This window comes from Pituophis catenifer, unplaced genomic scaffold, assembly GCF_029215685.1.
Source record: "Pituophis catenifer annectens isolate HBS135680 unplaced genomic scaffold, rPitCat1.0.hap2 SCAF_10, whole genome shotgun sequence".
Taxonomy (NCBI): domain Eukaryota; kingdom Metazoa; phylum Chordata; class Lepidosauria; order Squamata; family Colubridae; genus Pituophis; species Pituophis catenifer.
Genome location: NW_027256890.1, coordinates 19,515,234 through 19,529,333, shown reverse-complemented (window position 1 = coordinate 19,529,333; position 14,100 = coordinate 19,515,234). Strand labels below are relative to the sequence as shown.

The window sequence follows — 14,100 nt, the reverse complement described above, 5'->3', positions numbered from 1 at the left end:
CGACTTAATAACCGTTCATTTAATGACCGGAGTTACATGGGCGCTGAAGAAAAGTGACTTAGGTTTGTCTTTCACACTGAACGACCGTGGTCGTAAGCATCCCCACGATCGCGTGATCCAAATTCAGGACATTTGGCAACTGACTTGGGTTTATGACGCTCCCAGGGTCATGTGATCCCCTTTAGCGACCGTCTGATCAGCAAGGGGGAGGCCAGATTCACTTAACAACCGTGGGACGAACTTAACAACTGCAGTGAATTGAGCATAAACTTTGGTCTTAAGAGCAGTTTCTTAATGTACTTTTTTAAGACTTCAACTCCCAGAATTCCCCAGCCAGCCATTGGCATTCTGGGAGTTGAAGTCCCACATATCTTATTAAAGCCTGTGGGATTTTTGGAAATTGGGAGGCCACGTGTCTTAAATTGATATGGGAAAGCCTGGGGGAAAAAAACTGAAAAAAATGGAGGGGAAAACTTAAGTTTTTATGGGGAAAAAAACCTGTTTCTTTTTCCCCAGGCCTTCCCATCTCTAGTCTTAAACCATGCTAGCTGGGGATTCTGGGAGTTGAAGTCCAAGCAATTTCAAAAGATCCCCAAGTTGAGAAACTCTGGCTTATCCTGAGCGTCGCAACCCTGTTCTTTGTACTTTGTAACGGGGCCGAAATGACCCGATAGCTTGCCAAAAAAAAACCCCATTTCTGTGACTTCATTGCAAGCCGGACGATCAATTTCCCCCTTCCCATCATCTTCTTTTAATGACCCCATAATCCCTTGCATCGGGATGGAGTCTGGGCAGCTGAATGGAGCTGAGTGTTTTACTGGCCGGATGCCTTTCCTGTTGCCAGAGCGGAGTTTTATTCAGCAGATAATATTCTCATTGTGCCCAGAGAGAGAAATATCTGCCTCTTCCTAGGATCGAACTCACAGCTTCCCGATTGTGAGGAGAGAACTCCACTCCACCGCACCACTCAATTTCCCCCTCCCCATGTGACCCCCCCCAAATACCCCCCCCCCATAGCAACCTCATCAAAAGACAGATCTCCGGTCATAGGTGATCTATTTTTATTGTTATTTCAACACTAGCATTGGTAGGAGAGGGTACGGGAAGACGGGAAGTCAAAAACTATCATCTCTGCCCAAACCCATTTTTTTTCTCTCTCTCTTGTCTCGGACATCCGTCCTCGCCGGCAGGTAAGGAAATCTCACCTGCCCAGAAGGACGAAAAAGGCAAAACACAGGCAGTCCTCAACTTAACGACCGTTTCTTTCGTGACCCGTTCAAAAAGCTGCGACACCGCTGGAAAAGAAGGATTGTGAATGACCTATCCTCGCACTTAATGACCGTCGCAGCCTCCTCGCGGTCACCTGATCGGGCGCTTAGCAACGGGCATGTATTTACGACGGTCGCTGTATTCCCGGAGTCGCACGATCTCCCATTTGCGACCTCCTGAGAAGCGAAGTCAAAAGGGAAAGCCGGATTTGTTTAACGGCGGTGATTCACTTAACAACCGCAGCAAAAAATGATTCCGGTTGTAGTCGTAAGTTTGAGGACTACCTGTAGATCGTTCGGCAGCAGAACTTTCCATGTAGTTGGAAACTCATCCCCCCACTTTTCTCTCCACCCCATCTAAGAGTTTTGCAGACTTAGTGGTCAATGCCCTTCATGGTTTGTCTGCCCTTCAACAAACAAGGATTGTCCAAGCTAACCAAGCCTGTTGACCATTATTTGGCCACTGCAAAGCCCGTTCTTCTGCAGCTTCATGGAGAGATCCAGGAAAGATGGATATAAACATAAATATCTATCTATATATATATATTTTCCTGAGTTGGGAGCTAATATCCCATAACTGGTCTAAGCCATGGTTTGTTTAGGAGAGGAGAACTAATCTAAAACGCCCGACGGCAGTGAAACTCCAGAAGGTATCTCCACCATCCTTGGTCCATCACCACCTTCTGCTCCGAAAGGGGAGGCCTTCCCATCCTTGGTGGGGCCAGCTTGTTCCTGAAAAGATTTGGGGAAACCCGACCATCCTCCCAAGAGCCACCTCTTGGTAGGACCTCATGGCCGCAAGGAACATGGTTTGACCATCTTGGGTAGGAGAACTTCCTTTCTTAGCGGTTCCTTGCTACTCAAGATGGTCCCGATAGGGTAGATGAACACCTGCTTCATGTCAAGAAAGGCTACCAATCTGGTTGACCAGGTCATCCCATTGGTCCCCAGGTTTTCCAAAGCAACGAACCTCTTCCAGAACTTGTTGAGGTTCTCCTCAAATCGTCTTGTCTTCCTGGCCTTCAACCAAAGGCCAAGAGATGGACAGGTGAAAGGTCTTTGGTCACCTCTTGGTAGATGGTTGTCCTTAGGAAGAGCCACGGTGGGTGTCCCTTTCTCTGTCCCTCCTGAGGGCAGGAGAAGTCCACCCTTGGCCACCATCCGAGGTGGGGCTAGTTATGGTTGATTTGCAAGAGGGAATTGGTGGCATAGTTCTGGAAGAGGGGCTGGAGGAACATGCCAATGGTGCCGAAGACGCAGACAAAAATGAAGATCCACAGGAAGAGGCGGTCGATCACCATCGCGACGTATTTCCAGTCCTCGCTGACCTGGAAAGGGGACAACGAACGGGGATTAGCGCCCTCTATTGGATCTGGCTTGGAAGCTGCCTCTTACCGCCCTCTAGTGGTGGCGACGGTTATCGTCTTGGCTTATTTGGGCCAAAAGTAAGACTAAAACTAATTGCGATTTGTTTATTCCCCCTGCCTAGCAAACATTTATGCTTAGGATGCTATTTTTCATGAATATATATATTTTTTTAAAAAAAGAAAAGAAAATGATTTAATGGTGACTGGATAAATTCCTGCAGTTTTCTTGGCAATATTTTCCGAAAGATTTGGCTACTGCTTTTATTCCTAGGACAGGAAGAGAGAAATATCCAAAGTCACTCAGTTGGGATTCACGCCTAAAGCAGAACTATAACTCTACCATCGCCCGGTTTCGAAGCCAGCACCTTCACCATGAGACAAACTGGTTCCACAGCTTTATGCCACTTACTGGAAACTTTGAATCTTCTGCAATACTGTTTTTCAACCGTTGCAAATTTAAGAGCTGTGGATTTCAGTTCCCAGAATTCCCCAGCCAGCACGCTTTATATCTATGGACTTCAACTCCCAGAATTCCCCAGCCAGCACGCTTTATATCCGTGGACTTCAACTCCCAGAATTCCCCAGCCAGCACGCTTTATATCTATGGACTTCAACTCCCAGAATTCCCCAGCCAGCACGCTTTATATCCGTGGACTTCAACTCCCAGAATTCCCCAGCCAGCACGCTTTATATCTATGGACTTCAACTCCCAGAATTCCCCAGCCAGCACGCTTTATATCCGTGGACTTCAACTCCCAGAATTCCCCAGCCAGCACGCTTTATATCTATGGACTTCAACTCCCAGAATTTCCCAGCCAGCATGCTTTATAATATTTCAACTCTTAACTCCCAGAATTCCCCAGCCAGCATGCTTTAAGACATATGGACTTCAACTCCCAGAATTCCCCAGCCAGCACGCTTTATAATATTTGGACTTCAACTCCCAGAATTCCCCAACCAGCATGCTTTATAATTAGTGGACTTCAACTCCCAGAATTCCCCAGCCAGCATGCTTTATAATATTTGGACTTCAACTCCCAGAATTCCCCAGCCAGCATGCTTTATATCTATGGACTTCAACTCCCAGAATTCCCTAGCCAGCATGCTTTATAACCTGTGGACTTCAACTCCCAGAGTTCCATGCATGAATTGCATGTGGCTGAAGAACTCTGGGAGTTGAAGTCCACCACTCTTAGTAGAGAAACATAGTTCTAGAAGGCTTGGGACAGCCTCCGATGTAACCCCCAAATGTTTCTCCGAGAAGATGTCCTCATTTTCTGACCTATCCCTCGGCCGACTCACGCTCTGGTCGTTGTCTTCGCTCTTCATGTGGTCCGCGATGAAGCGTACCCCGTCGATCGCCTCCTCCAACCCGCAGCAGCAGGCTTCCTGCTCGGGCACCGCTTGGCCCATCCTCTCCCGAAAACCGTTGACCCCATCTGAGCTTTCGGTGAAGGTCCGTCCGCTGCTGCTCCCTGTCCCGAACTTCTTGACGGTGGACGGGTTGGCGTAGCAGGTGCAGGAGTGGGTCCCTCCTTTCAGGAAGAAGCTACCCAACGCCCGTTCCTGGCTCTGCCATTTCTGACGCAGCTGCTGGCGGGCGCAGCTCTGGCGGGGCTGTTTGAGGAAGAGCAAGGTGGGCAGCTTCTCCAGGAAGACCACCTTGACCCAAGGAGGCATGGTGTGGGTGGTGGGAGAACGGTGGTGGACGTTGAGAACGCAGACGCTGGTGACGATGGAGAAGGTAACCAAGACCATGGTGAACATGAGGTACTTCCCGACCAAGGGCACATCCAACGAGGTCGGGGGCACAATTTTGGAGATGAGGAGCAGGAAGACGGTGAGGGCCAGAAGAACCGAGATGCAGAGGGTCATCTTCTCGCCGCAGTCGGACGGCAAGTAGAAGACCAAGATGGCCAGGGAGGTGATCAAAATGCAAGGAATGATGAGGTTGATGGTGTAGAACAGCGGCTTCCGGCGGATGATGAAGTCGTAGGTGATGTCCACGTAGGTCGAGTCGTTGGGGTTCTCGTTGCGGCGTCCCGGCAGAGCGATGATGTCCCACTCGCCGCTGGGGGTGAAGTCATCCAAGCTGGCCACTTCGCTCTTCAGCACCAGGTCGATCTCCGTCCGGTCGTACGTCCACGAGCGGAACTTCATGGTGCAGTTTTGCTGGTCGAAGGGGAAGTGTTTGACCTCGATCTTACAAGCGCTCTTGTAGATGGCCGGCGGGAGCCAGAAGATGCTTCCGTCGTAAGAGACCACCGCGTTGGAGTAGAAGGACACCTCGTACATTCCATCCGCGCTGGAGACGGGAGAGATCAGAACAAGTCTAATTGGGATCAAAGCTGAATTTTTTTCACACGCGGTCCTTGACTTACGACTGTCGTGGAGCCCAAAATTTCCGTTGCTAAGTGAGACATTTGTTAATTTGAACATCGCCCCATTTTAACCGCCGTTCCTGATGCGGTTATTAAGTGAATCTGGGTTCCCCGTGACCTTTGCCAGAATTGGAATTGACCAGAGACTGAGGGAAGAATTGTCCCAATCTCTGACAAATCAGTTGTTTTTTTCTTTAATTAGCACTATGAAATTGACTAGAAGGCATTCAGAAATTGACTCAGTTGGGCTGTGGAATTGACCAGAGACTGAAGGAAGAATTGCCCCAATCTCTGATAATCAGATTTTTTTTTTCTTTAATTAGCACTATGAAATTGACTAGAAGAGATTTTGAAATTGATTCATTTGGCCGTGGAATTGAAAATCCATTTTTTCCCCCTTCAAATTAGCGAGGATGATAACGAGACGCCTCCCTCTCTCCTCACTGACTTGACACACAATCCTTGTTGACCCAACACCGCCCCAATTAGAAGGCTACCCTGTGGGAAATCTTGAGTTCCTACCAACTCCCGGGTTTAGTAGCGACCGTTCTTGGTTACCTACTTGTTGTAAAGCACCACATCCGGCAGCCAGATGTGTTTGGAAGGCAGCCGCACCTTCTTCATGTCGTCAAATTCCTCGGGGTTCCACGTCAGGCGATAATCTTCCCATTCCTGTAAGGGATGGAGACCGTACTCCGAGGACAATCACTCAAGTTAGCTATGGATCAGGGGTGGCCTGCTGGGGGTTCGTGGGGGTTCGGGAGAATCTCTAGCTAAGATTCTGTGTAGTTCAGAGAACCCCCAAATCCCACCCACCCACCCCGCCCCTCCCAGGAGTCCCCACACGGCCCGTTTTGGATACAGGTAAGTGCAGGGCACGCGTGGAGGCTCAGAGAGGGCATAAAACGGGCCTACCAGACGTTCGGGCCCGTTTCCAGCCTCCAGAGGGCCTCCGGAGCCTGGGGAGGCCGTTTTCGCCCTCCCGGAGGCTCAAGGAAAGCCTCCGAAGCCTGGGGAGGACACAAACAATCCTCCCCCGCCATGTGCAGGAGGACGACTCCCAGCAACCGGGCAGAGAACCCCTTGCTAAAATTTTTGAAGCCCACCCTTGCTATGGATCCCACCTACCAAAGCCCATCTCCTTTTCTTGGGATTTGGGATCCCTTCCTTAAAATTGGCTCGGACAACTTCTAGATTACTTAGCAGACCTTCTGAAGGACAACAGAATGGAAGATGTTTTCCTCTGCAGAGGTCAGCCTCTCCTTCCTGGAGAACAAGCTCCAACTGGAAAGGACCCCACTGGAATTCTGCCCGCGTGGATCCCGCCATTAACGGAGGGGTTAGTCTAGATGGCCTCCAGATCTCCCCTACGTGCCTCTCTGGTCCTTCAGCCTCCTTGGTCGTCCTGTGCAATCTATTCGCCCAACCCTTAGAGGTACGTCTGTCTGCACGAACCCGGAATTAGGAGGAAACGAAGCGTACCTGGGTTAGCCATACGTTCGTAGTCATGATCTGTTCTCGTTCGTGCTACAGGTAGAAATGGGAAGGAGGAGAGGAAAGAAACACCCCCCCAAAAAAGAGGGGGAGAGTGAACAGACATGGTCCAGGCGGAAGGCAAACCCCATGATCAGGTCCGTCTCTTCCCCCAAATCCAGAAGGTTTCTGACAAGCCGAATCCAGACAGCCTCTGATGGGGAGAACTGTAGTCATAGTTCTAATCCTGCCTTAGGCATGAAAGCCGGCTGGGTGACTTTGGGCTGATCACCAGGAGACTGGGAGTTCTAGTCCCACCTTAGGCATGAAAGCCGATTGAGTGACTTTGGGCCAATCACCAGGAGATGGTGAGTTCTAGTCCCACCTTAAGCATGTAAGCCGATTGGGTAACTCTGGGCTGATCACCAGGAGACTGGGAGTTCTAGTCCCATTTTAGGCATGAAAGCCGATTGAGTGACTTTGAGCCAATCACAAGGAGACAGTGAGTTCTAGTCCCGCCTTAGGCATGAAAACCAGCTGGGTGACTTTGGGCCAATCACCAGGAGATGGCGAGTTCTAGTCCTGCCTAAGGCATGAAAGCTAACTGGGTGACTTTGGGCCAATCACCAGGTGACTGGGAGTTCTAGTCCCACCTTAGGCATGAAAGCTGACTGGGTGACTCTGGGCCAATCACCAGGAGACGGTGAGTTCTAGTCCCGCCTTAGGCATGAAAGCCGGCTGGGTGACTTTGGGCCAATCACCAGGAGACGGCGAGTTCTAGTCCCGCCTTAGGCATGAAAGCCGGCTGGGTGACTTTGGGCCAATCACCAGGGGACTGGGAGTTCTAGTCTCACCTTCGGAACGAAAGCCAATTGATTGATTCTGGGCCAATCACTAGGAGACAGTGAGTTCTAGTCCCGCCTTAGGCATGAAAGCCGGCTGGGTGACTTTGGGCCAATCACCAGGGGACTGGGAGTTCTAGTCTCACCTTCGGAACGAAAGCCAATTGATTGATTCTGGGCCAATCACTAGGAGACAGTGAGTTCTAGTCCTCTCTTAGGCATGAAAGCCGACTGGGTGACTTTGAGCCAGTCTCTCTCTCTCTGTCTCAACCTAACCCACCTCACACGGTTGTTGTCGTGAGGAAAATAGGAGAAGGAAGCCCTCTCAGGCACGGCAACAGCCTTGACGTCTTAATTAAACGTAAGGAAAGTGGGGTGTTGAAGAAATAAAACCAAATACAATACCACGCTGATCAGCTGAGCCAGAGAGACCATCAGCTGCACCATGACCAATTCGGAGCCGTTGGTGGCCGGACGGATGAGTTTGTTGTACCGGGACGGATTCAGGAGATGCTCCACGAGCCGCTCCTCCGTATCGGTCCCCAGACCCCCTGAAATAAAACGGGGTGGGTGAGCGGTGTCTGTTAGAAGCCCGCATGAAGGCTGCCTTCTTCTCGCGGAGCGTGAATCCAGATCTCCAAAACCTGGAGCACGCGGGCAGGATTAGAACTCGGCTCTTCGTATCAAATCCGTTTTTTAAAATTTTTATTTTTTTGGCTATGGGCCTCCTTGTTCCTTCTCTGCCCCGCCGTCACCCATGGGGCAACGGTTGCTCGAAATGGGGCTTGGCGCAGCCCTCCGGCACTTACACAGGCTGTCTGCGCTCCGTTTGCCTAACTCCCTCGTGCCCAAAGTGCTTTTATGCCAGTTTGCTAACAACTGATTTGTGTATTCAGAAGTGGGTGGGTTTTTTTGTGTGTGCATTTGTGTTGATCCCTGTAAGCGAACAGACAAAGGGGTATTTTTGGGTGATGAACAAGGTGGAAAGGGGGCAGGAATTCTCCTCACCCCACCCACCCCTCTTTGCATAAGAACATAGAGGCTGGAAGGGCCCTCCAGAGGTCTTCTAGTCCAACCCCCCGTCCAAGGGGACCTTGTATGGCACAAAATTTGGATAAAGCGAAGAGATCCCTAACGGCTGAAAACGTGGTTAAGAAAATATTCGAATGGGCGGAAGTGAATAGATTAACACTTTGCAATTAAAGGAAAGGAAGAATCTGATTATTATAATACGTGGGAGTTATTCTACCGGTGGTTAGAGAATAAATGTAAAAAAATGTATGATAAAGGCAAATAAGTTAAGAAGGGAAATGTTATAATCATAGGGAGGTCAAGCATTAGCAGCAATATAACGATAGATACAAAATGTGGATCTGGTGGTAAATTTTCATTGTGATGACGCAAAAATACGTACTCGGGACGACACGCTGTCTAACGAAAGGTGAAATGTTTGTATTAAAAGAAAATAAAAACTTTATAAACCCAGAATTTTCGATTTTACTGATTCTGGGTTTTAAATTGGGAACTTTTCGATTTTGCAGATCTGGGATTTTAAATTGGAAATGCCGATGATTTAATTCATTTTAGTTTTTTCTTCACTTTTGTACTATGTGTTTTAAGTTTGGCTGTCCACCGCCCTGAGTCCCCCTGGGGGGAAGGGCGGTATATAAGTTGAATTAATATAAATAAATAAACAAACAAACAAAAAAAGGAGAGCTTGCATCATCCTGGTCAAATGGTTGTCCGGTCTGTTTTTTTAAAAAACCTCCAGCTTCCTCCCGACTCTTTAATTTTGTGAACCGTGAAATAAAGAATTACAGAGGTGGAAGGGACCTTGGAGGTCATCTAGTCTCACCCCCTAATCAGGCAGGAGACCCTACGCCATTTCAGACCATCTCCTCCTGAAAACCTCCAGTGTTGGAGCACCTACAATTTCTGGTGGCCAGCTGTTCCGCTGGTTAATCGTTCTAACGATCGGGAAATTTCTCCTTAATTCGAGGTTGCTTCTCTCCTTGGTTTAGTTTCCATCCGTTGCTTCTTGTCCTGCCTTCAGGGGCTTTGGAGAATAGGTGGAACCCCCCCCCCTCTTCTTTGGGGCAGCCCCTCAATTATTGGAAGATTGTCATCTTATACCTCTAGCCCTTCTCTTAGTTAGACTTGACATTTCGGGATAGATGGTTGTCCGATCTCTTCTTAAAAACCTCCGGTGATGGTATCCAGAACCTCAATTCTGGACCAAAAAAACAGCATCCTGAATTTTTAACCCTAAGAACACGTTCCTCCTTTCATTTCCAGCCTGGAAACCGTTTTTAAATTCTTGATTTATTATTTTATTAAATGTATACGTGCTGCCCCATCCTCACTGCTGGGAGTGATTCTGGGCAGCTTTGGAAAGGAAGGTAGACTGCCTCAGAGGCTGGAGGCTTCATTAACCTTGTGAGTGAAGAGTCTTGACAGAATCAGGCCAGAACCGAAATTCCCTTCTCCAAAAAATAGCTGCCTGAAATACTTCTGGGAACCAGAGGACGGTTCGTTTAGATTCTCCGGCAATCCGATTGTGATCTGTTTGGTATTCCCCGATGGCTGGTATGAGTAATCTCTTCGTCTCTCTCTCTCTCTCACTCTCACTCTCTCCCCCCTCTTCCTCTCCCTCTCTTTTTGTCTTTCTTTCTGTCTCTCTCTTCCTCTCCCTCTTCCTCTCTTTTTGTCTTTCTTTCTGTCTCTCTTTCTCTTCCTCTCCCTCTTCCTGTCTTTCTCTTTGTCTCTCTCTCTCTCTCGTTCTTTCTTTCTCTCTCCCTCTCCCTCTCTCTTTTTCTGTCTTTCTTTCTGTCTCTCTCTTTCTCTTTCTCTTCCTTTCTCTCTTTCTCTTTTTGTCTCTCTCTCTCTCTCTCTCTTTGTCTCTCCCTCTCTCTTTCTGCCTCTCTTTCTGCCTCTCCTCCCTCTCTCTTTTTCTGTCTTTCTCTCTCTCTCTCTCTTTCTCTCTTTCTGTCTATCTGTCTGTCTCTCTCTTTCTCTTCCTCTCTCTTTCTGGCTTTCTCTTCCTCTCTCTCTCTCTTTCTGTCTTTCTGTTTCTTTCTCTCCCTTGCCTTTCCTCCTCCCTCCCTCCCTCCCTCCCTTCCTTTCTCTCTCTCTCTCTCTCTCTCTCTCTCTCTCTCTCTCTCTCTCTCTCTCGTTTGCCAAAAGAAAGTGGGAGGCTAGCGTCATTCGAATTTCAGGAAAGAATGCAGAGAAATCCACCCAAAAGCCAGGACCCAAATAAATCCCGTTTTTTTCCCTACAGCCCCGAGGAGATTCTTGGCCTGAAGAAATTTATCTGCGCAACGAGCACAAAAACCAACAACTGAGGTTTTTTTTATCTTTCCCAAGACAGGAAACATTTAAAAAACCCACTGAAATGAAAATCTTGGGAGTGGATTTCTGGGTTGTCTGAAACCCACTGGAACCAAACCTGAATCTCTCTTGTTCTGTTTGGGTTGCATCAACGCAAAGGAGAAAACTGAGGAAAAGGGATGAGAAGGACAAGGAGAGAGAGAGAGAGAGAGAGGGAGGGAGGGGGCTTTGGGGGGCTTCACCCTAGGAGGAAGAGTCTAAAAACTGGGCCTGTTTAGCTAAAAGGAAGAACAGAAACCAGATTGAAGCAAGTGGGAAATAAGATTTTTTTTGTTACTGGGAAGGCTGGAAAGCAGCTGAACAACAAATTGGTTGCTGGGATTCTGGGAATCCATCCCTGAAGGGTTATGGGCAACGGTTAGACAGCCATTTGTCTGCGGATTTTCATTTGGAGGCTGGACTAGATGACCTCCAAGGTTGTTATGTCCAACCGTAAGGATTCTCCACGATTCTACGAAATGGCGAAGAAGGGAAAAATCCTGTCTGAACTGGTGAAAACGATGCAGTTCTCCATTTTTTTTTAAAAAAAAAAAATCTACATCATACATTTCTTTGCCCCCAAACACCTAATTTTGACGGTGCTGTTTAAGTATATTTACCCATGTAGTATGGCTGTAGTTATTCTATTCTATTCTATTCTATTCTATTCTATTCTATTCTATTCTATTCTTCTTATTATTATTCTATTCTATTTTCTATTCCATTCCATTCTCATAAATTGTAAATTCTACTCTGTTCCATTCCATTTTCTTCTCTTCTCTTCTCTTCTCTTCTCTTCTCTTCTCTTCTCTTCTCTTCCCTTCCCTTCCCTTCCCTCCCCTTCCCCTCCTCTATTGTCTATTATTCTATTCTATTCTATTCTATTCTATTCTATTCTATTCTATTCTATTCTATTCTATTCTATTCTATTCTATTCTATTCTATTCTATTCTTCTTCTTCTTCTTCTTCTTCTTCTTCTTCTATTCTATTTTCTATTCCATTCCATTCCATTCCATTCTCATAAATTGTAAATTCTACTCTGTTCCATTCCATTTTCTTCTCTTCTCTTCTCTTCTCTTCTCTTCCCTTCCCTTCCCTTCCCTTCCCCTCCTCTATTGTCTATTATTCTATTCTATTCTATTCTATTCTATTCTATTCTATTCTATTCTATTCTATTCTATTCTACTCTACTCTACTCTACTCTACTCTACTCTACTCTACTCTACTTCCTATTCTATCCTATCCTATCCTATCCTATCCTATCCTATCCTATCCTATCCTATCCTATCCTATTCTTTAAAAAAAAATCAGGAGTCCTGATATGGCCTCCCTGTCTCAAACCCCAGGGAGAAGGGGGAGGAGGGCCTAGTGGCCAGAGTCCTTTGCAACCTTGAGTTAATAGAGTCACTGCCGGGGTTTTGGAGCCCACTAACGATAGCCGTTCTTTCCCCCACTGGAAGTGGCTACCCTGCTCTGCTCCCTCCGGGGAGGCGAGAACCACCAGGCCCTCATCCCATTTCAAACAAAGCCCTGGATTTTACAGGGACGAAAAGGGGTGGGGGGTTCGTTACCGAAAACCACGCACTTACTTCTCAGCATCCCCAAGAGGCAGAGGCAGGCGAGGAGAGCCATGGATGTTGGGTTCATCGTCTACTCTCAGGAAGGAGCATCCCTTCCACCCCGCCTCCCGCCAATCTTTCCTTTTCCACCCGTGGGGAAGGGGGCTCCTTCAGCAGCCAGGCTCCAATGAAGCGGGGGTGGGAAGGCAGGGAAAGGGGGGCGTCTCCAAGGTGGGTGGGCGGGGGCGTCGCCCTTCGCGGTCTTTGCCCCCTACCCGCTTCAAAAGATGGGCTCTTCCATGCCGCACCGCTGTCCACGGTGCTGAAATCCGAGCGGCTCGTCTACTGCGCTCTCCGTGGTGCTGAAATGGCTTTGGGTCAGCTGCGCCGGGCAACGGTGGGCAGTGCCACCGGAACCCCCTCTCCTCCTCCTCCTTTTCTTCTTCCTTCTCCTCTTCCTCCTCCTCCTCCTCCTCCTCTTCTTGTTCTTCCTCCTCTTCTTCTTCCTCCTCCTCTTCTTTCTCCTTCTCCTCTTCTTCTTCCTTCTCCTCTTCCTCCTCCTCCTCTTCTTCTTCTTCTTCTTCCTTCTCCTCTTCCCCCTCCTCCTCTTCTTCTTCTTCTTCCTCCTCCTTTTCTTTTTCCTCCTCCGCTTCTTTCTCCTTCTCCTTTTCTTCTTCCTCCTCCTCCTCCTCTTCTTCTCCCTCTTCTTCTTCCTACTCCTCTTCTTTCTCCTTCTCTTCTTCCTCCTCCTCCTCTTCCTCCTCCTTCACCCCAATGCACAGAAAAAAAAGGGGAGGCCGGGCCTCTGTTCCTTGGCCCCGCCGGCGCTTCTGGCTCTCTACATTAAGTATCCTCCCCAAGGCCTTGGCATCACCGCCTCCATTTGACGCAGCAAGGAAGATGCCATCCCATTGGCGCTGGAAAGGAGTGGAGGGGGGGGGTGGGGGAACAGCTCCTTCTGCTGGATTGCGGTAGGCCCCAGTTGGATTCTCCCAAAGAGCTGTCGGTCCTCTCCTGCCACCGGGGGAGGAGGGAATGCATCAGGGATCTGGGATCTGGAATTGTGGGAGTGGAGGGGAACCTCAGGGGAGAAATTGGCATCCTGAGTCGGTCAGATAATTATATCCCATTTGTTCAAAGGCCGAAGGGCAAATCAGAGAGAAGACATCAGCAACTCCACCTTGATGCATTGTATATAATTTTTGCCCTCTGTTTCTTGATGAGCAGCGGTCCTGGGTTCGAGAGAAGACAAAACGAGGCTCTCATAGGGAGGGATGGAGAGGAGGGGGGCACATCGGGCGCCCTCCATCGCAGTGTTTGGGACTACAGTTCCCATGATCCCTCCCCATCAGCCGTGCTGTCTAGGGTTGGAGGCACATCCTAAGCCTCTGGGGGAGGGGACCCTAGGTAGTTTTGAATGGGGGGGGGTGAAAGGAAAGAGTGACACTGCCCACCTGTGCAGGTGTGATATATTTATACAAAATGGCTCTTTTGCTGGTTATTTAAGAGAGCTGATTTTTCATGCGAGGTTCACCAATACCTAGAAATCTCTACGCAGTATTTTCTAGATATAAAGTAAAAGGTAAAGGTTCTAGTCGTTCCTGACTCTAGGGGGCGGTGCTCATCTCCGTTTCAAAGCTGAAGAGCCAGCGCTGTCTGAAGACGTCTCCGCGGTCATGTGGCCGGCACGACTCAATGCCAAAGGCGCACGGAAAACGCTCTTACCTTCCCACCAAAGGTGGTCCCTATTTTTCTACTTGCATTTTTTTACCTGCTTTCGAACTGCTAGGTTGGCAGAAGCTGGGACGAGGAACGGGAGCTCACCCCGTTATACGCGACA

At 48.6% G+C, this 14,100-nt stretch overlaps 1 protein-coding gene across 2 annotated transcripts; it reads right to left on the bottom strand.

Moving 5' to 3' along the window:
- Positions 1–1,610: 1,610 nt before the first annotated feature.
- Positions 1,611–12,400, bottom strand: CHRNB2 (cholinergic receptor nicotinic beta 2 subunit). 2 transcript variants are annotated; one of them, XM_070951453.1, is made up of 6 exons: positions 12,291–12,400; positions 7,737–7,882; positions 6,499–6,543; positions 5,579–5,688; positions 3,938–4,940; positions 1,611–2,596 (listed from the first exon to the last, which is right to left on the bottom strand). In XM_070951453.1, the coding sequence occupies exons 1-6, from the start codon at positions 12,346–12,348 to the stop codon at positions 2,441–2,443; spliced, it is 1,518 nt and encodes a 505-aa protein (XP_070807554.1). In that variant the 5' UTR covers positions 12,349–12,400; the 3' UTR covers positions 1,611–2,440. The 2 variants fall into 2 exon arrangements, with proteins under 2 accessions (XP_070807554.1, XP_070807553.1); XM_070951452.1 differs by lacking the exon at positions 12,291–12,400 and having other exon boundaries at positions 7,737–7,942.
- Positions 12,401–14,100: the final 1,700 nt, after the last annotated feature.

Coding starts and splice junctions, on each gene's coding strand:
- CHRNB2 (XM_070951453.1), bottom strand. CDS start 12,348: ATGAACCCAACATCCATGGCTCTCCTCGCCTGCCTCTGCCTCTTGGGG. Junction 6,544..7,736: donor TGGCTCAGCTGATCAGCGTG/GTATTGTATTTG, acceptor TTCTACCTGTAG/CACGAACGAGAACAGATCAT. Junction 4,941..5,578: donor GATGTGGTGCTTTACAACAA/GTAGGTAACCAA, acceptor TCCCGTCTCCAG/CGCGGATGGAATGTACGAGG.